General features: G+C 48.3%; 9 protein-coding genes across 9 annotated transcripts; 5 read left to right on the top strand and 4 right to left on the bottom strand.

The window, feature by feature from the left end:
* Positions 1–68: 68 nt before the first annotated feature.
* Positions 69–2,450, bottom strand: BGW36DRAFT_52271 (putative autophagy protein). The gene is made up of 5 exons (XM_046222391.1): positions 1,890–2,450; positions 1,796–1,830; positions 983–1,738; positions 804–928; positions 69–752 (listed from the first exon to the last, which is right to left on the bottom strand). Exons 1-5 carry the CDS (start codon positions 2,132–2,134, stop codon positions 264–266), a joined length of 1,650 nt encoding a protein of 549 aa, XP_046067520.1. The 5' UTR covers positions 2,135–2,450; the 3' UTR covers positions 69–263.
* A 1-nt stretch (position 2,451) lies between these two features.
* On the top strand, positions 2,452–3,702 carry BGW36DRAFT_52274 (uncharacterized protein). The gene is made up of 2 exons (XM_046222392.1): positions 2,452–3,531; positions 3,613–3,702. The coding sequence occupies exon 1, from the start codon at positions 2,768–2,770 to the stop codon at positions 3,527–3,529; it is 762 nt and encodes a 253-aa protein (XP_046067519.1). The 5' UTR covers positions 2,452–2,767; the 3' UTR covers positions 3,530–3,531; positions 3,613–3,702.
* An 847-nt stretch (positions 3,703–4,549) lies between these two features.
* Positions 4,550–6,664, top strand: BGW36DRAFT_419880 (putative WSC domain protein). Its single transcript, XM_046219479.1, has 4 exons — positions 4,550–5,106; positions 5,165–5,618; positions 5,672–6,132; positions 6,204–6,664. The coding sequence occupies exons 1-4, from the start codon at positions 4,757–4,759 to the stop codon at positions 6,559–6,561; spliced, it is 1,623 nt and encodes a 540-aa protein (XP_046067518.1). The 5' UTR covers positions 4,550–4,756; the 3' UTR covers positions 6,562–6,664.
* Positions 6,665–6,724: 60 nt separating this feature from the next.
* On the bottom strand, positions 6,725–8,270 carry BGW36DRAFT_305141 (putative peroxisomal 3-ketoacyl-CoA thiolase; the record flags this gene model as incomplete). The annotated part of the gene is made up of 6 exons (XM_046212042.1): positions 6,725–6,763; positions 6,830–6,941; positions 6,996–7,060; positions 7,114–7,962; positions 8,020–8,115; positions 8,166–8,270. The coding sequence occupies 6 exons, from the start codon at positions 8,268–8,270 to the stop codon at positions 6,725–6,727; spliced, it is 1,266 nt and encodes a 421-aa protein (XP_046067517.1).
* An 882-nt stretch (positions 8,271–9,152) lies between these two features.
* BGW36DRAFT_305483 (putative bifunctional fatty acid transporter/acyl-CoA synthetase) lies at positions 9,153–11,358 on the top strand (the record flags this gene model as incomplete). The annotated part of the gene is made up of 5 exons (XM_046212071.1): positions 9,153–9,450; positions 9,500–9,655; positions 9,706–10,870; positions 10,950–11,099; positions 11,166–11,358. The coding sequence occupies 5 exons, from the start codon at positions 9,153–9,155 to the stop codon at positions 11,356–11,358; spliced, it is 1,962 nt and encodes a 653-aa protein (XP_046067516.1).
* Positions 11,359–11,444: 86 nt separating this feature from the next.
* Positions 11,445–14,614, bottom strand: BGW36DRAFT_388264 (putative spindle pole body component). Its single transcript, XM_046217210.1, has 4 exons — positions 14,129–14,614; positions 12,078–14,065; positions 11,800–12,020; positions 11,445–11,739 (listed from the first exon to the last, which is right to left on the bottom strand). Exons 1-4 carry the CDS (start codon positions 14,511–14,513, stop codon positions 11,658–11,660), a joined length of 2,676 nt encoding a protein of 891 aa, XP_046067515.1. The 5' UTR covers positions 14,514–14,614; the 3' UTR covers positions 11,445–11,657.
* Positions 14,615–14,745: 131 nt separating this feature from the next.
* BGW36DRAFT_388262 (putative proteasome component Pup2) lies at positions 14,746–15,935 on the top strand. Its single transcript, XM_046217209.1, has 5 exons — positions 14,746–14,887; positions 14,942–14,954; positions 15,017–15,095; positions 15,171–15,514; positions 15,577–15,935. The coding sequence occupies exons 1-5, from the start codon at positions 14,863–14,865 to the stop codon at positions 15,851–15,853; spliced, it is 738 nt and encodes a 245-aa protein (XP_046067514.1). The 5' UTR covers positions 14,746–14,862; the 3' UTR covers positions 15,854–15,935.
* Positions 15,855–17,753, bottom strand: BGW36DRAFT_388261 (methyltransferase-domain-containing protein). Its single transcript, XM_046217208.1, has one exon. The coding sequence runs from the start codon at positions 17,588–17,590 to the stop codon at positions 16,034–16,036; it is 1,557 nt and encodes a 518-aa protein (XP_046067513.1). The 5' UTR covers positions 17,591–17,753; the 3' UTR covers positions 15,855–16,033.
* A 2,706-nt stretch (positions 17,754–20,459) lies between these two features.
* BGW36DRAFT_431968 (uncharacterized protein) lies at positions 20,460–23,820 on the top strand (the record flags this gene model as incomplete). The annotated part of the gene is made up of 6 exons (XM_046221065.1): positions 20,460–20,643; positions 20,698–21,305; positions 21,363–21,396; positions 21,482–22,508; positions 22,558–23,596; positions 23,650–23,820. The coding sequence occupies 6 exons, from the start codon at positions 20,460–20,462 to the stop codon at positions 23,818–23,820; spliced, it is 3,063 nt and encodes a 1,020-aa protein (XP_046067512.1).
* Positions 23,821–24,700: the final 880 nt, after the last annotated feature.

Genomic DNA, 24,700 nt, shown 5'->3' with positions numbered 1-24,700 from the left:
TTCAATGTCTCATGACTAAATATAAAAGCTTTTAACATCGAATACAATAATATGACGAAAGTTCCAACGTGTATAATTAATGGTATTAAAAAATTTTGCCGTCGTCTGCATTTACACCACTTTATGTCCGATTGAAAGATTGATAGAGAATTCTTGGGATCCGGCCCTAGACAATGCAGAGTTCAAGTAAAGTAATATCGGTATGGGGAGATCGCCTCTACCCAATTCAATTGTGTGATGGCATATTCTATATAATAATCGCACTATCTATTCAATCTTCTCTTCTCCTCCTCCAAGAATACTTCTTGCTCCTTCCTACTCTTTGCCAGATCGACAAAGAACAATAAAAGACCAAAACTCAACAAACTCAACCCGAACAAAAAGTAAAATGGCAGGGAATTATTCCCACTAGGGCTGGCATCGATAATCGCGCTTGACACAATCGGGCCAATAAAAGACGAGGTTTTGCCAATAATGCTAAAAAGAGAGAAGAAGAGAAACTCCTTGCCGCGAGGCGTGACTTCGGAGATCATTATTTGGCTGTACGAGTACCAAGGACACACGAAGAGACCATAATACGTTTGGTATACCCAAACTTCCCATGTATTGTGGAAGCCAAATCGTTGTGTCCAGATTCCGATCATGCCCCAGCCATCGAGTAAGATGATGGCTACAGCGATGACATTGAACATGGTTTTCGTGCCAAGATAAAAACGCTGCTGAATCCACCAAAAGCTATAGATACCAACAGCCTATTCTGTTTTTAATATACTTCATACCTCGTTTAGTGCGAAAAGACTGACCTGTGCTGCAATACCGACAATCAACAGATAGGTCAATTGTAAAGTGTTGTAAGAGACAATAGTGTTTTGAAGGGTCGCGATAACTGTAACTGTGGTGTTCAAAGAGTCACCCAGTAGAAAATAGCCTTTTTCGATCAGCCTTGTCCTAATTAGTAGAAAGTGAAAATCGATAGGCTTACCAATCAGGTAGATCAGACTCTGTTTTAGACGCAATATTTGGGTAGCCGCATGATACAATTGCCACAACCCAGCCATGATGATGTTTCGCGGTGCTGGATCTTGGCCGGGTCTCCTTTTCTCCAGGATAAACCAGGGAATGGACAGCAATAGCCACACACCAGATGCAAATGCAATCAACACACTCAGCCCCCAATTATTGTTGGCAGTAGTGGCATTAACATTGACCCCAAACATGATTCCAACAATAATGGCCAGGATAAAGACCTCCCCTACAGATTGGATGTAGAAAGCGATGTTGGAGAGCTGGCTGCGCTTCATGGTATCCGCATAATCATATTCCTCTCGGCTGATCGAGCCGGACACCAATTCATCTGCCTTTTGCTTCATTTCCGCAGTATTACGTGCCAAGCCCGGAAATGCAGCGGTCCAAAAAGTGAGTGTTGTTTGATACGCAATCAAGCCAATGATATATAGTCCTGTGGCTGCCTCCCATTTGCTCGCGTCGTGTACGCCGAGCCAGCCAAAACCTATCGCCCACGCAATAATCGACAAGGCGATCAGGATGTTAGGACGCCATTGACCGAAATCAGCAAATGAACCGATGACCAAAAACACGACGATTTGTATAGCGAAGGAAATCCCATTGCTGAGGAGTACGATACTATTGATGGAGCGTACTTTGCCAGCGAAGAGCAAATTTCCGTTCGAGTCAGCAGCTTGCGACAGCAGGTTTTGAAAGGCCGTCGGAGCAAAATCTAGGTTTATCAGCACGAATTCAAAACTTAGTCATTTTTAGACTTAAAAAAACACACTGAATAAAGTCAATCCATTATTACCGATGTAGTAACTGCACATGTTTAGTCCGGCGCATCACATGGCGCAGCAGTAGGTATGCATGAAACCCACGCATAATAGGCCCAAATTTCCTTTTTGCTAGTTCTGTATTTATCATCAAATTGATCAGGTGCAATAACAGAGCCGTCTTCTGGGCTATCCGCGGCCTGCAATATGTCTAGACCCAGCTTTTTGTCATGATCAAGACTTGCCCGTTGCTCTTGAAGGGCTTCAACATCGGCCAGCCCGTCTTGCGTAGGAGGCGCCGCATCAGGCGCGGCTGCGACGTGCAGGCCAGGATCATTGCTCGCCGACATGATCAAAGTATCGCACAACTGCGGAAAATCAAGCAAAGGAAGAAAGAGGGAAGAAAAAAGTCGCACGGCACAAGCATCTTTAATATGATTGCACGATAAGGAGTTACAAGTACTACGCTACCCCCCACAGGGCCACAGCTCCCCGGCCTATCCAGAACTGGAAACAGAATTGGCCGATCTCATCGAGCAAGCCGAGCGGTTATTCGACTTATCGTGCGCCATTTGACAGCTTATGGGGAGTTTGCGATGACGATAGGTGATTCGCTGTGCGTAGCGGGGCTCTGCGACGGCGCATTGAGGACTAATAAGCGGTAAATTGTATGCATGTGCGGGAGACCTGCCGATAATGAATTCAGGCTGTTGCGCGAAACAATGGCGATTCGTTTCAATAATAAGAAATTAGATTGTCGAGATGAAACGATGTACAGATTGAGTTGTGAGGGTGGAAGAAGATGGACAAGCCAGGGGCTCGCACGGCAGGCGCAGATGATGGCTCTTTCCCGTTAGCCTGCGTTTCTCCCACGCGTCCAGCTCCATGCAACAATTAATCCTGCACCCATCGCTCTCAAGACTTCAACGGACATCATTCCTAGGCCCAGTATCTGACGGTATTGACTGGCGGAGCGGCACAAGATGGATACTCCTCATACCCCTCTCCCGGCGCCGATTCTCCACCATCTAAGCTCCTCGCAGTCCATGCGCGTGCTCTGGGCGCTGGAGGAACTGGCTATCCAACACGGACTCGAATACTCCGTGAAATACTACAAGCGCCAACAGGGACGCGCACCAGCCGAATTGAAGCAAATATTCCCTCTGGGAAAGTCGCCTATACTAGAGATCCCCGGCGTAGAGGTATACCGTCCCCTCAAGTTTGTGGGCAGCAGCGGCGAGATTAAGAAAACGTTGATCACTGAATCGCGTCTTATCCTTCAATTTCTATCCGACAAATACTCCAGTGGCGAATGGTTACCCAACGATGAAGACAAAGACCGTGATATCTTTTTCCAAGAGTTTGCGAATAGCACGCTGAGCGTGATTATCGATCGCATTACTTATTTTCAGATCATTCCGGCCAAGTCCCCTTGGATTGCGAAACCGCTGCTGTATCTCATCTTCAATCCAATTGCCAGCATGTTCAGAAAGAACGTGGACGAGCCATTTGAGCTGATGGAGCGTGCATTATCAGACGACAAGCCGTGGTTTTCAGGAAAGGACTTAGGATTGGCTGATCTGAATATGATATGGCCGATAGATTCTGCGCATCAGAAAAAGTACCTCGATGAGAAGAAATATCCGAAACTAGCGAAGTGGCTGACGAAGATTCACGAGAGGCAAGCGTATCAGAGTGCGTTGGAGAAAGGGGGTTCCTATGATTTGGTAGGGTATGATTTTTAGATGTATGTATCTAATATCTTTATGCAGAAGTCGTATCTTCTGGTATTGCTGTTTACATCTCAACTGACAACGACCTGATACAGATTCAATCGAAACACATGTTCAGACAACGTGTGCAGCAGCCAATCAGAGTGCAGAACATCTCGGACTCTGGAGTGACACGCCGACAACCGATAAGATCAGTCGTATATTATTAGCTCAAATTGATATTTAATTCAGTTCACTCTTTATTTCACAGGGGCCAACTGACGTGAGATGGTGTCCAATGCAACCATGGCCACCTTGCAAGCGCCGGCCTAGTCAGGGACGGAGGGAGTTTTGGCCGAATAGCTGCGCTAGCATATTTCCCGGTGTTTCAGCCTCAATCATCCACCATTCTAAATGTTTTTGTGGCTTTGATTTTTGCCTAGATTTCGGGGAGCCGGCACTGTTCGCCTTGCTTAATTATCCTCCAGGTGCAACTTTAATCGCCGTTCGCCAATTCGGGCGGGCCAAACCACCTAATTCGTCCTCCGCACCCCCCTGCATACAGTAGTTCAGTAAGAAGAGGATTAAGGTGGCTTCTCGCCTTGCCTATTTTAACATAAATGGCGCCTAGCCACTTCCTAAAACAAGATAATCGGGGATATGCTGAAACGGTTTTCGCTCGATAATGGCCAACATTGAACAATCGATAGGGTGGGATAACTCGTGGCTTTTGGTTATCTTTATACACATCATTTTTAACTCATGACGTCTGATCGGATTAATCTAAACAGATTTTTTCTTTCTCACTAGCTTGAATCAGAATGTTCACCGCAGTAATTAACAACCCACATGGCGGCGTCTGAACATGTTTCATCAGGAACGTAGCAGTCAACTGCCATCCAGCCCCAGCGCCAATGCAAACCCACGGAGCTTAATCTCACCGTTTTGTGACATTAGGCGTCATAGTCTGATTAAAGGATCCGCTAAGTTCCGTTTCCTTGGAATCTGGACAGGTCGATTATGTTGCGTCCTTGATTATATTATGGGGTGTTCGGCCTGCTTCTAGCATTGAATTGTTCGGATCACATATTCTATTTCTCTTCGACTCCAGACTCTCGTTCTCTCGTCACTCCTTTCTCTATTCAAAGTCTGCGACTTTTCACATTCATTATATTCCATCGGTTGATCCGATTATTCCAAACATAGATTTAACGCTCTTTAAAATTGTGACCAGCAAAAAACTCATTCTGTATCTCAAGAATGAAGCCAACTCTCATTTCCGGCTTTCTGGCCGTCCTTGCACATCCTGCATCCGCCTTCTTTCGCATGCCATGCCCCGGACGTTTAGTGGATGAGCGTGCCGATCCAATCGTTAACCCTGGAGAAGTATCCGGGCATGTCCATTCTATTGTTGGTGGAAGTGGATTCGGATTCAATATGACTTATGAAGACGCTCGGTCTTCTTCTTGCTCTTCATGCCCTATCAAGGCGGATTTATCGAACTATTGGGTTCCTCATTTATACTACCGCGCTCAGAATGGCACGTTTATCAACGTTCCTGTGTCTGGTGACGGTTCGGGGAGCATGGGTGGGATTACGGTCTACTATTTGTATGAATTCTCTTATCCTTAACTTCTATTTGTTTGATATCGACTGACCACAATCAAGACAACGCCCTGGTGCAAACAAGGACCAGCTGCACGCCTTCCCAGAGGGCTTCCGAATGCTAGCCGGCAACCCATTCAAACGCAACTACACCGGTGACTTTGCTGCCCAAGCCATCAGTTACGCATGTTTGAACTACAATGGCCCAGCGACGGCCGAAACCAATGGGTTTCCCGACTACAATTGTCCAGACGGACTCCGTGCCCAAGTCTTCTTCCCGTCGTGCTGGGATGGTAAGAACCTTGATTCAGCAGACCACAAGTCCCATGTCGCCTATCCTGAATCTGGAGCATACAACGACGGTGTTTGCCCGGAAAGCCACCCTGTTCATCTGGTTTCTATCTTTTACGAAATTATCTTTCAGACCAATCTTTTTTCGGGTATGTGGTGGGATAACAAGCAGCCTTTTGTCTGGGCTATGGGCGATCCTACTGGATACGGGTTCCATGGTGATTTCGTACGTTCTATTTCATTCCCTTCAACAATTATCCAGCTCTAATGCCTTCATAGGTCAATGGCTGGGACATTAACGTGCTCCAATACGCAGTCGACAACTGCAACAACGATAGCGGCCAAATCTCCGACTGTCTCGCAGCCGACGGGTCTCAGCACTTCGACCTATTCACCAACACCGAGTCCTCGATGTGCACTCTCCCAGCTTTCGTGGACGAAACGGTCAAGGGTGTGCTGGGCTCTCTGCCTGGTTGCAACGACGTAACCTGGGGGCCTGAACCAGCTACCGTGCAGACCTGTGACGACAAAGCCAGCATTACCGACTCCGCTCTCGCAAACTACTACACCGATCTAACCACCTCTCTGAAGTGGGAGTACGTTGGCTGCGGTTTCGACAACCTCGGTTCTCGTACCTTCAACGCGGCTACTACGAGTTCCAACAACATGACCGTCGAGACCTGCGTTCAGTACTGCTCTGATGCGGGATATTCATATGCCGGGTTGGAATACGCCACTCAGTACGTCAAGGCTACTATCTCCCAATCTCCATATTCCAATCACAGCAAGACTCCTACTGACAGATATACAGATGCTACTGCGGAAACTCCCTCCCATCCGACCGCGCCCCTGTCCCCGGAGTAGTCGGGAACTGCCTTGATCCCTGCAGCGGCAATGAGAAGCAAATGTGTGGTGGACCAGCCACGTTGTCGGTTTATCACAACTGTGCAAATGGCGGTGAATGCAAGAATGCGAATATTGGGTCTATCGAAGGTGCGGCGGGGGCTTCGAATCCTCCTCCTCCTCCTTCTTCTTCTTCTACTTCTTCCTCTTCCTCTACTTCTTCTACTTCTTCTCCTTCTTCTCCTTCTCCTCCTTCTCCTCCTTCTACTTCTTCTCCTTCTACTTCTTCCGCCCCAAGTCAAAAGAGCAAATGCAAGATTGAGTAGATGTAAACAAGTTCATTTACTTGTTTTTAGTAGGTGGAGGTTTGGAAGGTACTAGTGTATTGATATAGATATCACTTGGATCTGATAGGTTGAGCAATAAAATACTCATTTTATTCCATAAAGCAACATTATTTTAAAGCTCTATATTCGTTACAAAAGAAAACTAATGCTCAGAAACAAAAACACCAGCCATGCCCATGCCCTAAATCAAAGGAAATGCCGAGTCAGTAGGTTCATTTATTACTTGCAATTTAGGCAATATACTTACAGTTCCCACACACATCGATGTCACGGCAATTCGCTTGTTTGTTCTCCGCAGTTCAGATAACGCGGTTACGACTTGGCGCGCTCCAGTAGCGCCGAGGGGATGGCCGAATGCACTTTAGTCCATGTTAGCAGGGTGATTATATTGTGAGAGGATGAGAAAGGCCTACATGGCTCCACCACGAGGATTAACTTTGGCCGGTGGAAGGTTCAGTTTTTGAACACAGTATACACCCTATTCCAACTTAGCTTAGCAATCCACCAATCACATAAAAAGGCCAGTCTTACCATCGAAGCAAACGCCTCGTTGATTTCAAAAATATCAACATCGTCAGTACTCAAGCCCGTCTTGGACAGGATCTTAGGAATAGCAATGCTCGGCCCAATACCCATGATCCTCGGCTCAAGACCAATCACTGTAGCGCCAACAAACTTGGCTACAATGGGTTGCCCAAGCTGCTCGGCTCGAGAACGCTTCATCATGACCAACGCCGCAGCGCCGTCCGTGATCTGAGAAGCGTTTCCGCCCGTTGTATGGCTGGGTTGCCATTGAGGGAACGCAGAGCGGATTTTGGACAGACTCTCCGCTGTCGTCCCGTACCGAATACCGTCGTCGCGCGAGACGACGATTTCCTTGACTTCGCCCGTCTTGGGGTCTTTGATGGTCGTCTTGACCGGGACAATCTCATCATCGAACCAGCCTGCTTTCTGGGCCCGTTCGGCCTTTTGATAGCTAGCCGCTGCGAACTCGTCATGTCGAGCGCGGGAGATGCTGAACTGGCCCGCCACGTTCTCGGAGGTCTGGCCCATGGGCTGCTGGTTCTGGGAAGCAAGGTGGTGATTCAGGACCTTTTCTGAGAACGTGGGAGCACCGGGATCGGGGTTCGTGCTCATGGACTCGGCGCCTACGGCAATGCCGACGTCGATCGAGCCAGCGATGATCTGATTGGCGATTTGTTGCACAGCCAACAAACCAGAGGAGCAAAAGCGGTTGACCACGGATGCAGCTGTCGTCTCTGGGAATCCGGCCGCAAGCACAGAGGAGCGAGCGACATAGGCGCCGGCTGGGTTGAGCGTGTTCCCGACACAAACATCTTCGACGAGGTTTGGGTCGATCTTTGATTTTTCGCGGACATTCTGATACGTATATTGAGCACTTTTAATGTTTTTCTCTTCTTAAGAGACGGGACTTACGGTTAGCAGGGAGATCAAAAGCTCGTCCAAAGGTGTATCTTTCAAGCCTCCTTTTCTGGCTTTTGTAAGAGGCGTTCTGGCGGCGAACGTAATCACCTATACAGTATTAATTATGTGTGTATTTTGGCTGTCTGTATGTTACTGACCACATCATCTGGGTTCTTTGCCAACAGGCGTTTTCTCGCAGCCGACTCGCCGCCACCGCTTATCTGGCCAGCGATTGCCGACAGGCGCTGAGATGCTGATGACATTTTTCTATCGTTGAATTTGAGAATCAGTGGCAAAAATAAGTCGGAAAGATGCGACGGTCAGGTTCTTTAAAAAAGGAACAAAGATACGACTGCGACTTTGATAGATAAAAACCTGATCAGTAACCAGTAAATACGAAAACGAACCAATCAGACAAACGCTCTCCGGCGGGTGTATTACGATGACCGAGTTTATGCAGCTTTCAGCCTCGGCTTTTGCCTTGTGGTGCCTGGCAGGTTGATGCTCTCTCGATGCTCTGTTCCGGCGAGGTTAAATGTCGGCTTTCGTTGCCGACTCCAAGTGCCGTCGCTGAAAGTTACGCACCGTACGATACGTGTCACAGGTTACCGAGGCTGGGCGTTTTGCGCGTATTCAGGCAGTGTATCGCTGTATGGCCAATACACGGCTCCTACCCATGCTGTTGACAGTGTTTATGCGGGGAAAGCTCTATCAAATCGTTATGAATGGATCATATAATGTTCTTAAAGCTGTATTACAGTGTATATCATAACACGGAAATGCTGCCACTGTGGAGTCCGGACTTCCTCCAGGGGGCGGTGGGGCCTCCTACTGACTTTTTCAAGCTACGTTGACCTGGCTAGCTGGCAAAGTCATTGTTGTTCTTAGCCTGGTCGGTACATGCTTTCTATGAATACCGGCCAATTGTGACAGCATAAAGGCCTCAGGCCTCAAAAGATAGCTTTCCTTGGGTTGCCAATTCCTTTTCCTTAGTGTAACTACCAAGACCCTCCAAGATCATCCGATCACTCTGGCTAATCTGGCTACTCTGACTACAGAATCACTCAGAGTCATCCAAAAGTTCATAGTTGTGACGAAATTTGTTATTTTCGATCCATCAATCTAATCTTGGCGTCATTGTTCACATGGATATCATCGCAGATGCAGCCGCCAGCATTGGTGGCGCTGCTGCATTCGGGGGCGTAGCTCTGACTCTCGCAACAGCTGCCTATGCAAATGCCAAATACGGCCTGGGAACCGACATCGACAGTCTCAGAGATGAACGCGCATTTGGCAAGCGGCTAACCCAGCGCATTGCACAGATGGGCGATACCTGCACATTGTACAAGCTGTTGGAGCGCGTGATTGAAGTAGACAGAAAGGGGGCCGCAGATGCCCTATGGTTTGAGAATAAGACCTGGACTTATGACCAAGTCAAAGATTGTGGGTTATACATTTCCGATGTGTAGAGCTCTAACTGACTGCCTCTCAGTGGTTGATCGTTTCGCTGCTCATATCCATGCTCGTGGTGTGAGATCTGGCGATTATGTTGCCATTTTCACGACCAATTCCCCTGAGATGGTATTCACGATATACGCCTTATCCAAGCTAGGAGCCGTCGTAGCTATGCTGAACACAAACCTGCGCGGTAGGCAGCTCGCCTCATCTATTATTATTACATGCTTCTAATCCATCCAGATGACACATTCAAGCACTGTCTCGATATCTCAGCATCAAAACTCATCATTTCGACCCCCGATCTCGCTGAATTTGTAAAGTCGGATCTTCCAAGAATATCCGTCAATTTCTCCTCATTTGACAACATCACTCCCCAATCATCCCCAGACATAGAGCATATCAATCTCGACACCATACAGCAAATCCCCACGTCAACTATCTCATCCTTAAAACCCGCCAAACGCAGCCCCTCAGATATAGGAGTCCTAATTTACACATCAGGAACCACCGGAAACCCCAAGGCATGCGCAATCCGCAACCTTGGAATAATGGTCACATCCACTCCGCTTCCAAGAGATACTCGGAACCCAAAAAAGTACTTCCCACTACGCACATACTCCTCTCTACCACTATTCCACGGAACAGCTTTTTTTACAGGCATTTGCTATTCCGTTGGTAACAGCGGCACATTATGTCTCCGACGCAAATTCTCCGCGTCGAAGTTCTGGCAGGATGTTCATGAGTCAAGGGCTAATCGCGTGTTGTACATTGGAGAGCTATGTCGGTATCTACTGGCATCCCCTCCCTCGCCGTATGACAGGAAGCACAACTGTCAGGTAGCCTATGGAAATGGCTTGCGGGGCGATATCTGGGAGAAATTCCAGGAGCGGTTTAACGTGCCTGAAATCAGGGAAATCTACCGCTCGACCGAAGGCGTTGCTCGCTTCGACAACTTCTACGGCGGGACATGGGGTGCAGGGGCTGTGGGATTCCAGGGGCCGATAAGACAGTTCCTTGAACAAGACACGTATCTAGTCAAATACGACCCGGAAACCGAAATGCCATATCGTGACCCGCAAACGGGGTTCTGCGTAAAAGCCAAGGCGGGCGAGGAAGGCGAGGCGATTGGCCGCGTTCGCAGTCGGCAGGCTCTAACGGAGTATTTGAATAATAACGATGCTACGGAGAAGAAACTTGTACGCAATGTGTTTGAAAAGGGGGATGTGTTTCAGCGTATGGGCGACTTGCTGGTTCGGGACCAGGATGGTTGGGTGCGGTTTGGAGATCGTGTCGGCGAGACGTTTCGTTGGAAAGGAGAGAATGTGTCGGCTGGTGAAGTACGGGATCACATTAGCAAGATTGAGAATGTACAGGATGCAGTGGTTTATGGTGTGAAGTTGGAAAAGTACGTAGCCCAGCTTTCCCTCCCCCCTTTCTTGTTCTTCTTTTTTTTTGGTGATATACATGTTCTGACCTACAACCAGTTACGACGGTAAAGCAGGCGCTGCAGGCATAACCCTAGTACAACGTACTCCCAACACAGAAGCACAGTTCATGAAAAACCTCTATCCAGCACTCAAATCAAAGGGCATTCCGTCTTACGCCATGCCCCGATTAGTACGAATCACTAGCGAGTATGTTCCCAACCACTCCCCATCTACACAATCCAAGTATAATACAACGCACTAACCAATATCTAGGGTCGCCACTGGCGTCACATTCAAACAAGCCAAAGGCGACCTCTCAAAACGTGGCTGGGATCCAGAAATGGATTGGAGAGGCGATAATTTGTACTGGCTGAAGAGCGGCGGGCAGGGGAGTAAGAGGGCTAGTTATGACAGGCTCGACGGGGGAAGTTGGGCTGAGATCGAGAGTGGTAGAGCAAAGCTTTGATTAATCGCTAGTTCTTTCTTATCTTCTTTTCTTTCGTCGTAGATGTTATGTGAGTAACAGGCGGAAATCTGAATTCTACTTTCAATCGCGATAATTAATAGTTCATTCATTCAGGTCGCTGTATATGCATAATCTGATAATTGCTTCTTGAACTCCGATAGGGTATCATCCATCAATCCAATTCTAACAGTCCACTCATCGATGCAAATATAATGATGGCGGATTCCTATAACTCAAACAACCTGATACCCGCTTTGAATCAAATACCATAACAGAAAAAAGACGATGGAGAAAGAGGGCTATTCGTCCTTGGCAATTGAGCTCAATGAATGCGCAAGTTTGAGCAAGACAACACTTTCGGTTGCTGCAAAGTAGTTCAAACTGGAGATCGTATTAGCAACAGGGTCATATATACTCGACCCCTGAAGAGAAAAGTCATACCTATCCATCAATATTCGCAAATGACGGTTGAAGTGGTCTTCATATCGCTTAAGGGTGTCTTCTAGCTTCGCTAGTCGACTTGGGTCGAAAGGTCGAGCGTCAGAAGGTGCACCTTCTGCACCAGCTGATAGGTCGGGGTCTGCGGAGGCTACGCTTCGAGCGAGTGATGAGGCAGTCCAAGAGGCGAACATGGTGCAACAAGTCATTAATTTTGAGTGTATCTAGTCAAAAATATTAGTTTCTGGACCATGTCAGTAACATGCAGGGTGGAGGTGTACCTTTAAAAGCTTTGCCTGAGTAAGCATACACTCCTTCAGACAGGTGTCAAGAAAATCGACATGGTCCTGCATCAACTCATCCACTGTCCTGTTTACTTGTCTGGATCCATCTGTGGGCACGCTGTCACTGCCAGCAACAGTTCCATTTACTCTCTCCATCAAGCTCTGCCAGTTTGGCTCGATCACTTCTGACGTACAAAAGTAGAGTAGTTGCTGAACGAAGACCAACATCTTGGCTCGCAGTGTCCAGGCTCTTCGTTTCCATAGTTCTAGTCGCTGGTCAGATGACTTGTGCCGCCATCCTAGCACTTTCTGTTGGTCATGCCACGAAGTAACTAATAAATTCTCTAAATGCCGAAGCGAGAGGAGATATCGAAAGATGAGTTGGTAACGCAGAACTGTCTTGCGGCTGATCACAAGAGATACTGGGAAAGGAACCATATAATCCAGCTCCAGAGCGTCAAACCCAACAATGTCCTTCTCTTCCTCGGCCGGTTGGGTCGTCGGAGTTTGGTATTTTTCTATTCCGCCATCTGGGTTGTCCTGATCAATTCCAGATACACTGACAACCTGCATCAGCCATTTGGTCAATCCAATCTTGTTCATTTTGACCTTGACATCTTCTTTGTACGGATCTTGAGCGGCAATACTGCCAGGTTGTCGAAGCACCAGATCAAGCAGAGACTGAAGCTTGCTTTCGTTTACGTTCTTCGCGGATTTGCGAAGTTCAGATGAACTCAGCTCCATGAAATAAGAGAAGAAATCGGACCGATCCAGAAAGAAATAATGCTTCAATGATCGGAACCGTGTTGTCAGAGAGTTTTCGGTAAGTAGAAGATTCAGCAGGGACGTATTCGCATACGCATAGGCGCCGTTAACATTGTCCAAAAACCGAGGATCATCAAAGGTCTTTGGAACATCTTTTACGGCCTTGCTGATATCGACACCGCCGCATTCTCGTACGACGTTGAGATATTTACCGGCTAGCAAAACTTTATCCCTGACACTCTCCAATTGTGGAGGCACCTCGTTGTCACGGATGGTATATCGTTTTTCCCAGTACTCATCCGTATAATCTTCCTCCAATTTCTCTCTTTTAATTCCTTTTTGTTCTTTAATTAAGAACTCGCCGTGGGGATCTTTAATCCCGCCATGGTGCAGCCATTCATTCAGCATCATCATATAAGGCCTGCTTGCCTCGCGAAGTAGTGTTTGTAGAAGCGTTCTCGTCGCAGGGTCACCAGAAAACGTAGCCAGTCGCTCTGTTAGCAGCCCAAGGACATTTCCACCCTTACATATCTTCTTGCTAGACATGCTTCCTGGAACCAGATCCCCGCCTTCCTTCAACTGCTCTAGAATATTATCGACATCGTCAAAATCGTCGATTGACTCGTCCAAGTCCTGGTCTAGCAACTTATTTCGCCTCAACAGCTCTTGGCCGAGTGAATAAAGTTGTGCTAAACTCTGACTCGTGGGCATGGTCTGGAGGTGAAGAACATGCAGCGTGAAATTTGGGTTGTTGATGAGTTGGTTTTCCAGCTGCGCAACAAGTATCAAATAGTCCTTCAATAGCTTCCTTATGGCTGCGCACAAAGCATGACTAACAGCACCATACTCAGGACGACTTTGAACATCGACAAAGGCTTCCAGAGCGCTATAATGCGTCGCCATTTTCAACATCGATAATGTTAAATCTTTAAGACTCGGGTCCAAGCCTGGCGAAATTCGATATGACGGGCCTACCAATCGGTCTTTCTCTGATGAAGGATCATATGTGTTGCTATAGCGTATATATTGGCCTTCGTAACCCATGAAGACGAAAAGAATATCTTGTAAAATAGTATCTTCTTGTTCATCCATCGGCATTGTTTTAAACGGCGCCGGCTCCAGGTATTCGGGCGCTATTGAGGCCAAGGGAGGAACGGACACGCGACATGCAAGCGGCGCAGCAGAGTGTGGTATTAGAGTAGCTTGGGGATTCCATGGTACTATGAGTTATGGTAGTCAGCATTTACGCCTTTATTTTGTAAACTCTTGGAAAAGATCCTTACATTCTGTTACTTCCTTTTCCTTCCCCCTAGGAGGAGTCGCTGTATCTACCTTCCTAGATCGAGGTTTCTCAAAATCACCACGGTTTCCGGCATTAGGTGATTCTTTCACGGTGTTTCGCGTCTTAACATGGATTCGATCGCGAGTTGTGACGATATTTCGCTCCGTGCGACGTTCAGTGACGTTGCTAGATTCCCTGTGCAATCCTCTCCCGCTGGATGTACTACCTCGAAGGTGGTCCATATTAGCAACACGTCGGGGAGATTTATTGTTTTCGCTGTCTTGTCGCGATGGCTTCTCTGCTTCGCGTTTAGAAGAGACGACGCGGGGTCGTGTACCACGGCCGCCTACGTTGTAGCTGACAGAGCGGTGCTCATTGGAGGACATAATACGGTGCGCGATGATTCGTGACAGTACAGCGCTCAAGTATCAAGATGATTGACCGCTAGCGACCCGGAAAGCGCCCGTCCAATTGTTGGGCATCAATCCTTGTCTGTCTGTCTGTTGCTTCTGTTGCGGGCGGAGTTGTGTATGGAGATTCTTGTTTGGGTTTAGCGCAGTCCCGGCCAGGCACGATCGGTTTGCGTAGGCGGACGAACTGACCGACAGCTTAAGCATCATTCACTAGCTCTCTGATTTCTGCATTCCAAGCACACTTCTTCCCTTCTCCTTTCCAATAACCTCGTTTTGCTCCCTATTTGCATCCCAGATAGCTAGGCTCAGACTATTATACACCATGTTCATTGCGCGATCGGAATATGGTAAGCTCCCAGCCAGCTCGATAACTGCTACTTCTAGCTAACAGCTCTCATCAGACCGGGGGATCAAGTACGCCATCTGATACATACATCTGCCAAATGATTCGGACTCTCACTAACACGTCGCGAAAGCACCTTCTCACCCGAGGGTCGTTTGTTCCAGGTCGAATACTCTCTTGAAGCTATCAAGCTCGGCTCCACAGCAATCGGGGTACGTCAGGATCTCTCAATCTCCCAATCCTTACGATATATCCTTCTCCCGGCCCTCAACTAAGTCTTTGCATAGATAGCGACGAATGAAGGTGTCGTCCTCGGTGTCGAAAAGCGTGTTACCTCTACCCTCCTCGAAACGTCATCCGTCGAAAAGATTCTTGAGATCGACCAACACATTGGGTGCGCCATGTCAGGTCTGCAGGCAGATGCCAGATCGATGATTGAACATGCTCGCGTTGAGTGCCAGAACCATGCTTTCCACTTTGCCGAATCGCTCCGCGTTGAGAGCTGCACACAAGCCATCTGCGATCTGGCTCTGAGATTTGGAGAGGGTGCGGACGGAGAGGAGAGCGTCATGAGTCGGCCCTTTGGTGTGGCGTTGCTGATTGCAGGCTATGACGAGGATGGTCCACAACTGTAAGCTTTTTGAAATCTATAACGATCTTCAATATTATCTTGTTAACTTGAGGATTCTACAGATATCATGCCGAACCATCCGGTACATTCTATCGATATGACGCCAAAGCCATCGGATCTGGAAGCGAAGGTGCCCAGGCTGAATTGCAAAACGAGTACCACCGATCCCTTTCCCTTGCTGAGGCCGAGACTCTAGTCCTGAAGACATTGAAGCAGGTAATGGAAGAGAAGCTGGATGCCAAGAACGTTCAGTTGGCCAGCGTGACCAAGGAGAAAGGTTTCCGAATCTATGAGGAAGAGGAGATGGGTCGTGCTGTTAGTCAGTTGGGCGGGAATTAAGCAGTGAAAATGAATTTGTAGTCATGAAACATTACACAACAACAAGCACTATTTACATCCAATATTGATCTGTTCGATTAGACCGATGTCCACTTTATCTAAATATAATGGTTGTAGAATATAACTCTAACAGATTGTCACGGCTTATCTTTGAATATTCTATGGTGGACGGATATGTATCTATCGGATTTTATATACACACGGCTTCAACACCTTCGCTTCTTCCTCCACCGTCAACTCCTTGACATCCACGTCACGATCAATGAACTTCTTTTTGGTCTGCACCGCAGTTGGCTTTCCCGAAGGCGTCACTCCAGCATACCTGCCCTTCGTGGGCGCTCCACCAGCCTTCACAAATTCCATTTTGATAAACATCTTGTTTGATTTCTCAACAGACTCTTGCTTGAGAACGAAGCCTCTCGACTTGAACACTTCCACAAATGCAGAGGTATCGGTTTCGTCATTGGCGTTGGATTGGTTGTTCTGCTGGGCATTTTCCGCGTAGATGTCATCTTCATCATCGAGCTCTTCCTCTGATTCTCCTCCCTTGCCGGCCTTTTTTTTCTTATTCTTCTTCTTCTGCGTATTACTTTCTGGCTTCTTCAGTCCAATCTGCGCCTTTTTGCGAGTTACCCTGCCGAATCGGCTCTTGACCTCGCTCACCCAGCATTCACCCTTCCCATCACCGCGGAGAACACGGTACGCTTCTTCGACAAACGAAATCCAGTTGGTCCCCATGAGACTGAGGCAGAAGACAGCAATATCGACGGACCCATCTGCCAGTGGCAGATTCGCAATATCGGCTTTGGTGATCAATGGGTCTGGGGCGTGGAGATCGTAGCTGAGAAGTTTGAGCTGCAGTTTCTTCGCCGATGGGGTCAGGGCACGCGCAAGCTGGGCGTCACCACAACCCAAATCAATGATTGTGCACATGCCATTTGGTCTGCGGGGGAGAGCTGCAGGCTGGTTTGGCCCTGATTTGTTTGAGTGTCTATGTGCTAGAACTGCGCCACGTTTTTTAACGGCGGCGATATATCCATCCACCGGATTCGAGGGCCATGATTCCTGCACTTGTCTGGTAAATCCAGCATGGTATTCTGCAAAGAGTTCCGGGTTTGCCGTAAACATCTCAAAGGCTTTTTCTGATGGCGTGGTGTACAGCGTCTCGTTCAGATGGCGGAATCGAGCAGACATGAGCTTGTCGCGCATTTTCTGCTGTAAGGGTGTGAGTTTGGAGCCTGCAGGTGGTGCTGGAGGAGGCGGAGTAGGTTGAACAGCTTCAGAGATAGCTACGGTCGTCGTAGCATCTTCCAAACTCTTGTCATGACTCTTTTTCTCGGGTCTAATGCTCTTTTTCTGCTTTTTGCTCGGCCGGCTTTCTTCAACTTTGGCTTGGCTCTTCTCCTCCTCGCCATTATTCTTATTCTCAGGCTTCATGCCATCAGCTCCCTTCTGCTCCTTATTTTTCTTCTTCTTTTTGCGAGCATTGTTATCCCCGGTATGGCCCTCGATATGACGCCGGAACATCTCGTTGAGATTCGACTTTGTCACCGTGCCGTTCTTTCCATTCTGGTCTCTCTTTCTCTTGTTCGGCTTCTGCTGCGACTCCTTTCCATGATTATACGGAGCGTGTTTTACATCAGCCGCCGCCGTCGCTGTTGGGGGTTTGGCTGCGGAGGCTTCTTTCTGCGGCTTCAGATCAGAGGTCGAGACCGACCAGCCTGGGACGGCGAACATGCCGAGTGCCTGGCGTATATGAACAGATAAATCGAGATAGTATATTTCTCAGGGAGAAAAAGAAATAATATTCGTGCTGGCAAATCCAGCGGCTCAAGCACTCTTCTAGAAATTTTTCGTTATCGAAAAAAGATCTCATATGGTAACGGGATTTTCAAAGAATCTGGCCAATAGCAGCGGGTGAGCGAGAAGGCGGTCAACAAGCTCGTCCTGCCAATGAAAGTGCTCAATGCAGCTGTTAACGGGGCCACCATACTTGTTTTCTTATTGGTTCGTGCCTCGCCGATAATAATACGTACAGACTGTACGGATGCAGTGGGTGTACTATTCAATTACCTCGTTTATTCAATTTAATTTGGTTAGCTCAAGCACCTTTTCTGCCTTTCAGCCTCATGCCGGATAGGTGGGTGGTGCCTCACGCCGTCACAAAACTGGCCCGCTCATAGCCACACAAACTGGGCCTTCAATTGGCGGTGCTTTCAGTTTTGTGTTTTGAATGGATTCATATGGATATGATCTCGAACTTCATTACCTCTTTCTTCATTAGGCTAAATTGTCCTGCTACGCGGAGCAAAGCCAAGCGCAATTGTTATTATGGTCTATCTCATCAATACTACCCTCCCCAGGGTCAAATTAGTTACATCAATTCATATATGCATAGTTCTGGTACATATATGTAGTATTCGCTCGAAATATTCCGCACACGTACGCAAACCATCAATGCTATCATGACTTCCGCCCGACTGATCTGGTGATCACTTTTCGGTTAACTGTGATCTTCAGATTGGGGTCATTTCCGATACATCGGCAATATCCATTGAATATGCCGGGGTAATAATCGTTTGCCTCGGCTACTGCATCCAATCCCCGATGTGTACCTCCATTACCAGTCCTTGCGCCATGAAGTGGTTCGCTAAAGTTACATAGTCAGTCTGGCTATGCGGCCCTTACTACTTGTTTTCATGCGACTACATACAACAGTGACGTGAATCATCTATCATCGGTGTCGATCGCGTACTACGGAGTTTTTGTACATCCTCCGTTGCCGCGAGCCAGTCTTGATCTAGTCTCGAGCGCGAACGCTGCGAAGTGGGAAGTGACTAGCCTGATGAATACGCATACGGCGAATCCCGAGGCTCACGCTATATGGGTTGGGAATCGCAAGTCCGCGATCTAACAGGGCTATGTATATATTTAGGATTTGCCGGGCTTTCTTTTGATATGGACTAGAATTTGACGGGTTAGGGCGTCGAGGCAGTCACGCAGAATGCCTTGAGGCTTGAGGCTTGTACTGCTTATTGCGGCTAGAGGAATGCAATTGGCTCTCTCTAAGGTCAAGGTATCTAAATCCAAGTTCAGCTGAATCTACTCCGTAGTGGCAACCTGATCGTGGTGGTGTCTTTCAGACCCTTCGAGAAGCTTGGCACAGCATACTTAGCTTGAAGGGGTAATTTTGGCCGCGTCCACCGCGATTCAGAATGGCTGGAATTCAACCTGCAGAACGACTGGGACAGGTTGTGTTACCTTAACAAAGGCAGCTTATGCAGGATGCCACGCAATCATTATGATTCCACATGGGCATGTGGCCTTTCCATGAACTCGACAGGGATATGGCCATTGCCTCTTTGGATGGAGACGATGGGGACAGTTCACTAGGCCGCCGGCCCGCTGCTCAACGATCTCGTGGCATGGGACTCAAAAAGGCAAGGCTGGAACAACCAAGGATAATACGGCCGCTCTCACCGATTTCCCGACCCATAAGCTTTTCATAATTTTCCGTGAAATGACTCGATAAGGAAAAGGATCTTGACTTAATTAAACTGGCCTGACTCAGTAAGCTGTAGTGTTGCCAGTAGCGAAAGGCCATTTTTTTCAACTGGACGCAAATCCCGACCTCGATTATTGTTGAAACATGTCAAGGCAGACTGCCCGGTGGGGTGGAGAGCCTCTGCACATGTCGACAGGGTTCTGGCACGGTACATCTCAAACCCCGACCGATGAGTAAACATTTTCATTATGAGGCTTGTTTAGCGTAGTCCTGGCGTGGTTTGGGGGATGCGCACCTTGATTGGGAAGATCATGGTCCCCGAAGCAAGAACAAAGTTTAGGGCCTTTGAGCTGTGTTCGTAGCCCCAGGTCCAGCCCGGAAGGCCCCCAAATCTGGCCCAGCGCGGGCCCTAGACACCAACCGAGTAAAGTATGTTTGACCTATGCTCTCGCCGACAGTAGTGCTCACAGTCCCCTCCCTTGCCAATCTCCCATTGCAGATCGACCAGATCGTCCCAAGGTTATCCTCCCCCTAATCTGCACAATGCATAGAGTCATCGACACATGGCAACAAAGGGCTCCTGAGGGAGATGCAGGCCGGATTGGCTGCGAACCTTCGTGTGACAACCATGGGGGCTGGCAATTTTCCCCGATACGCCCCCAGCCTATCAACGGCCGCCCTGGAACTTCCTCTACGGGTCAAGCGTCCATCGTTATTTGGATTGAAACGGTTGAGGATGTCTGCAAGTAGCTAGTCGAAGAATGACAGCAGCTCCATACTGCTAAATTGTCTAATCGACAAATGTGCCCGCCGGGCGTGTGTGTCGATCTCCATGCGCACCAGCCAGGCCACTTTTGAGTGGTTGCTGAATGGAGTCTAAAAAAGTATAATTGCTCCCCAGAGCCAGGTCGGACGACAAGTGGAGGGAGGCTCTGGTGTGACCAGCCAACGTCTCGTCCACAAGCTCGTGTATATAGCTCCAGACTTTGGGGTGGCTGAAGTCTACTTAGCGATTCCTCAACGCATTCTCCTATTCTTGCCCCTCTCTCTTCCCTAGGACCTTTCTGTGCGAGAGTGACACGCAGCCGTCGGGGCACCATAATGAACGACGATGAGAAGATAAAATCGAGCGACGATGCTCCACTAGAGCAAGATCCCTCCCGGCCACCACCAGCCGACAGCCGTGATGCTGGGTCTGCCAGCGCAGGAAGACTGTCGCCCAAGGCCAAGAAGCACGCAGCGGTACCCCGTGGGCCGAAGCGACGAACCAAGACGGGGTGTCTAAGTAGGTAGTTGTCGTGCTGAGCACAGTGGCAGCGTGGCTGACGATACTCGACAGCATGCCGGAAACGCCGGATCAAGTGCGGCGAGGAGAAGCCGCGATGCAACAACTGCATCAAGGCGCGGCGAGAGTGTGAGGGCTACACGCAGCGGGTGATTTTCAAGCACGCCCTGGGGCCCTTTGGAGGCGCCTTCTCCGACCTGCAGTCGCCGCCCATGCAGATGCCGCTCCTTCCTCACCAGCAGCAACAGCAGCAAACAGGGCAGGCGCTGAATCCGCAGCAGCGCCTGCTGGCACCGCGCATCCCCCATTCCTCACACTCGCACGCGCTGTCACTGGCCTATCCTCCTCAACCGCAGCAGCTCCAGCACCAGCAGGATGCCCGGCAGCTCTATTATCCAGTGTCTCGCGACCCGCCCGCGCAGGTGGGAGCTGGGCGCACTCTTCTTCCAGCCGTGGATCGCCAGTCCGCGCACTATCAGGAGGTCTCGGTGCCTTCGCAGACAGTTGATCACAGTCCTCCGGCTCCTGGCGCCCTCTCCCATCCTGATTACAATGCCAGCACCCAAGACGAGGCCTTGGAAAGCTCCCTCCCACTCGACGATCCGTTCTTGGGGCATCCTATCGATGACAGCCAACCAGGGTTCACAGCCTATCCTTTCCAGGTAATGGCACACAGCACCCACGTCCCTGGGGATTCAACTAACGGCATATCACTACAGGAAGGAACTTCCTCGTGGGATGCCGGAGAGGAAGGTAAGCTCTGGCTGAGTAGTCTCTTCCTAGATGGCTTAGCAAATGACCTGGCTGATCAATGGTCCCAATGTCTCGACTCGAGCAGCACCTGGCTATTACACTGTACCCCCGACCTTCTCTCAAGCAGCGTTGTATGAAGACGAAGACGAATATTACGACGTCGATTCCGACGATGAAATGCACGAAGTAACCGAAGCGGAGGGCTTCAATCAAATGAATCTAATCATGGCATCCGCCAAACAAGACGATACTGCAATGCGTTCCTACAACACTTTTCTCAACGAGCCAGACATACTCGCGTCTTACCAGCCGTCGATGGGATCGTCTCCGCTCAACAATCCCAAGACAGCACGCATCTGGGTCCATTTCATTCATGCAACAGGCCCTTCACTGTCCATCTGGGAACGCCACAGCATAAATTCATCAGCTCTATTCAATGGGCCTGTCCCGCTGTCACAGCAAGGGGTATGGACATACACAATGCCTCTCAAAGCGCTTGAGCATCCAGCCCTGCTTCAAGGACTTCTAGCCATCAGCAGTCTACATATCGCGAACCTACAGCAATCCGATCTGACTATTGCATTTAAGCATTACCAATACGCTTTGAGAAAAGTGTCCAAGGCTGTCGGTCTGCCGTTGCGACGGAAGCAGGTTGCCACTCTTGCTGCTACCCTCCTTCTCTGTTTTTACGAAGTTATCTCGGCAGAACATAACAAATGGGGTAGTCACATCGCCGGTTCCGCACAGCTCCTCAAAGAAATCGACTTTGTCGGCTTGAGCAGAGACATCCGGGCTCAACGCCGGGCCCTCAGGCAACAGGACACGGATGCATGGGGTCATTACAGCAACTTCCTTTCATACAGCAACTCTGAAGACGACCCGTTTGCAGAGAAAGAACTGGAAATTAATATGAATGTTATCTCAACTCTCGCAGGAAAGGTCGTTGATTACGACCGTATGGGACATGTCGAATACGAGGGAACATTGCCATCAGTTGGGAAGAAACATTTGTCGCGAAAAGATATTGAGAATTTTCGGCTTCAGTGCGATCTATACTGGTGGTATCTCAAGCACGATATTACGCAGAGTATGATCAGCGGTAACAAATTCTAGTAAATGGCACCGCCTATGCTACTATTTCAATGCTGACTTTGCTTTTAGCACTCCATATGATCGCTGGACGCAGTGTCCTCCTCGGGCCGCGCTTGGACGACCTGATGCTGTATATGGTAGTTTTGATCACCTTACGCTTCTTATGGGTCGCATGACGGACTTTGGATATAGGGATCGGAAGAGAAAGATCAAAAGCGTCGAAGCTACCGGGGGTGAATGGCGTCCTCATCAAGGCTTCTTTCAATTTATGGCCCGATTCGGAAGTAAACCGCCAGCGGGGGGAACCTCCAAAAAACCCAGCCCTCCTACATCTACTGATAAATCTACCCACGTCACAACAAGTCAACAATCACCACCAGGAAAGGACCCCAGGCAAAAGCCAATGTACGGCATGGCTCCAACGAATGGTCCGACTCCTGCACCTCCTGCTTTTACAGATGCTGGTGAATCCCCGCCGTATTCCGGATTCGAAGAAGATGAATCAACTATATCGCTACTCGAGGCTGAAAGAGAATGGGAAAGTATCCTTGTTGCCTATGATTTCTACGAGAAGCAACTAGGGTCTGCTTTTGCTCCTTTGCCGCCTGGTAGTACTCCCCCGATTAGCACACCTTTTGGGCCTGCATTGCAATATCGTTCCTACCTGATCGCCGTTCTCTGGGCATGGTATTACACTGGTAGGATGATGCTGTATCGTCTTCATCCTTGCATGCCACCAGCAACAATGATCTCTGCAGTAGCCGCAGCCGGCGCTACAGCTCGATATACGCAGATTATCGGAAAGATTGTCGCAGGAGTATACTATCCACAATTGTATACTCCTGAAGCGGGAAACTTAAATCCAAATCTAGGAGCTGCTTTAATCCAGATTACCGTGCCGATATTCTTTTCAGGTGTTCAATTGACCGATGCTGTACAAAGGGGTTGGACTGTAGCCACACTACGCAACATTTCTCGCCTCACTGGCTACCAATCGGCTGAAACAATTGCGGCCGGCTGTGAGTCAGCGTGGTATCATACAGCCAAGGCAGGACGCGGACCACCTTATATATCCGAATATCTTAGCAATAGGACAGAAACCATCGTCGTAAGTTCGCATTGTTTATGTTATATAGAATCCGCTACTAACTATTCAAACAGGTCGAGGATCGAGGAAACCTTGACCAGTATTCCGATCAGCAGCCGAATCCAAATTCAAGCAAGGACAGGCGCTTTATTACATTGACAAAATCCACGCATTCACGTTGGGCAATGGGACTCTTAGAGCTAGAAACCGACCTTAGGGATTTGCATATTGATAACCCGCCGTAGTATAGCTATGGAATGGAAAAAAGCGTGCATATGACGCTCAAATCTATGATTCATATCCTAGCTGTACACCCCCGCAATCAACCGAAACCCTCATCAATTGATCTTTCTGAAATACTTCATTCAACCTGTTGAAGAAAGATCCATATCAAGCATAGATTTGCATATATCCTATCTAGCCTCAAATTCACCAGATGCGACTTATGAATGTCCGCTAAAGGTTGAGTTGACATCCCGCAAGAGCCGTAGTATATCGACACCCATTCTTCAAAGTAGTCAATGCCTTTGCAACACCATCAATCTTCCCCATCCACAGCGAGACCTTAGAGCGCAATGATCCCCCGATCAGCTTATCCTCCAATTTCTCAGATGCTCGTACCATAGCCCTAATGACTCATTTTTTCAATTGAGTGACGCCGAATCTAAAGATTTGCATGTTCCATATTCATTTGAAGTGTTATACTCGTCAAATGCTGCTTTTCAACAATGTTGGTGCTGTCTTGCTTTGGGGTTCACATACTCTTAGTTAATTATATATATATACGAGTATGAATCTCATTTCCTACTTTAGATTAATTAATACTACAACGGAACCCATTCTGCAGTTTAATTGATGTAAATATAGATATTTTAAAAAGTATAATGAATTTCTAAGTCTCAACTTCATATGGAGTGTCTTATGTCTTAAAAAAGGGTTGATATTATTGTCCGAGGTTTAGATCCCAAGTCTAGATGACATTGTCTACAATATTTTGTTATAAGTTGAAATAAGCAATCCCCCATAACCTTGGCTAGTTGGTGTAGTTGGTATCACGCATCCTTAACAATAAGATATTATAATTCGGATAAGGTCGTCAGTTAGTCAACCCTTTTTTAAAACATA

The sequence above is a fragment of the Talaromyces proteolyticus genome, assembly GCF_021365285.1.
Source record: "Talaromyces proteolyticus strain PMI_201 chromosome Unknown BGW36scaffold_12, whole genome shotgun sequence".
NCBI classification, from domain to species: Eukaryota; Fungi; Ascomycota; class Eurotiomycetes; order Eurotiales; family Trichocomaceae; genus Talaromyces; species Talaromyces proteolyticus.
The sequence above is the reverse complement of the archived record's forward strand: the minus strand, read 5'-3'. Positions and strand labels throughout refer to the sequence as shown.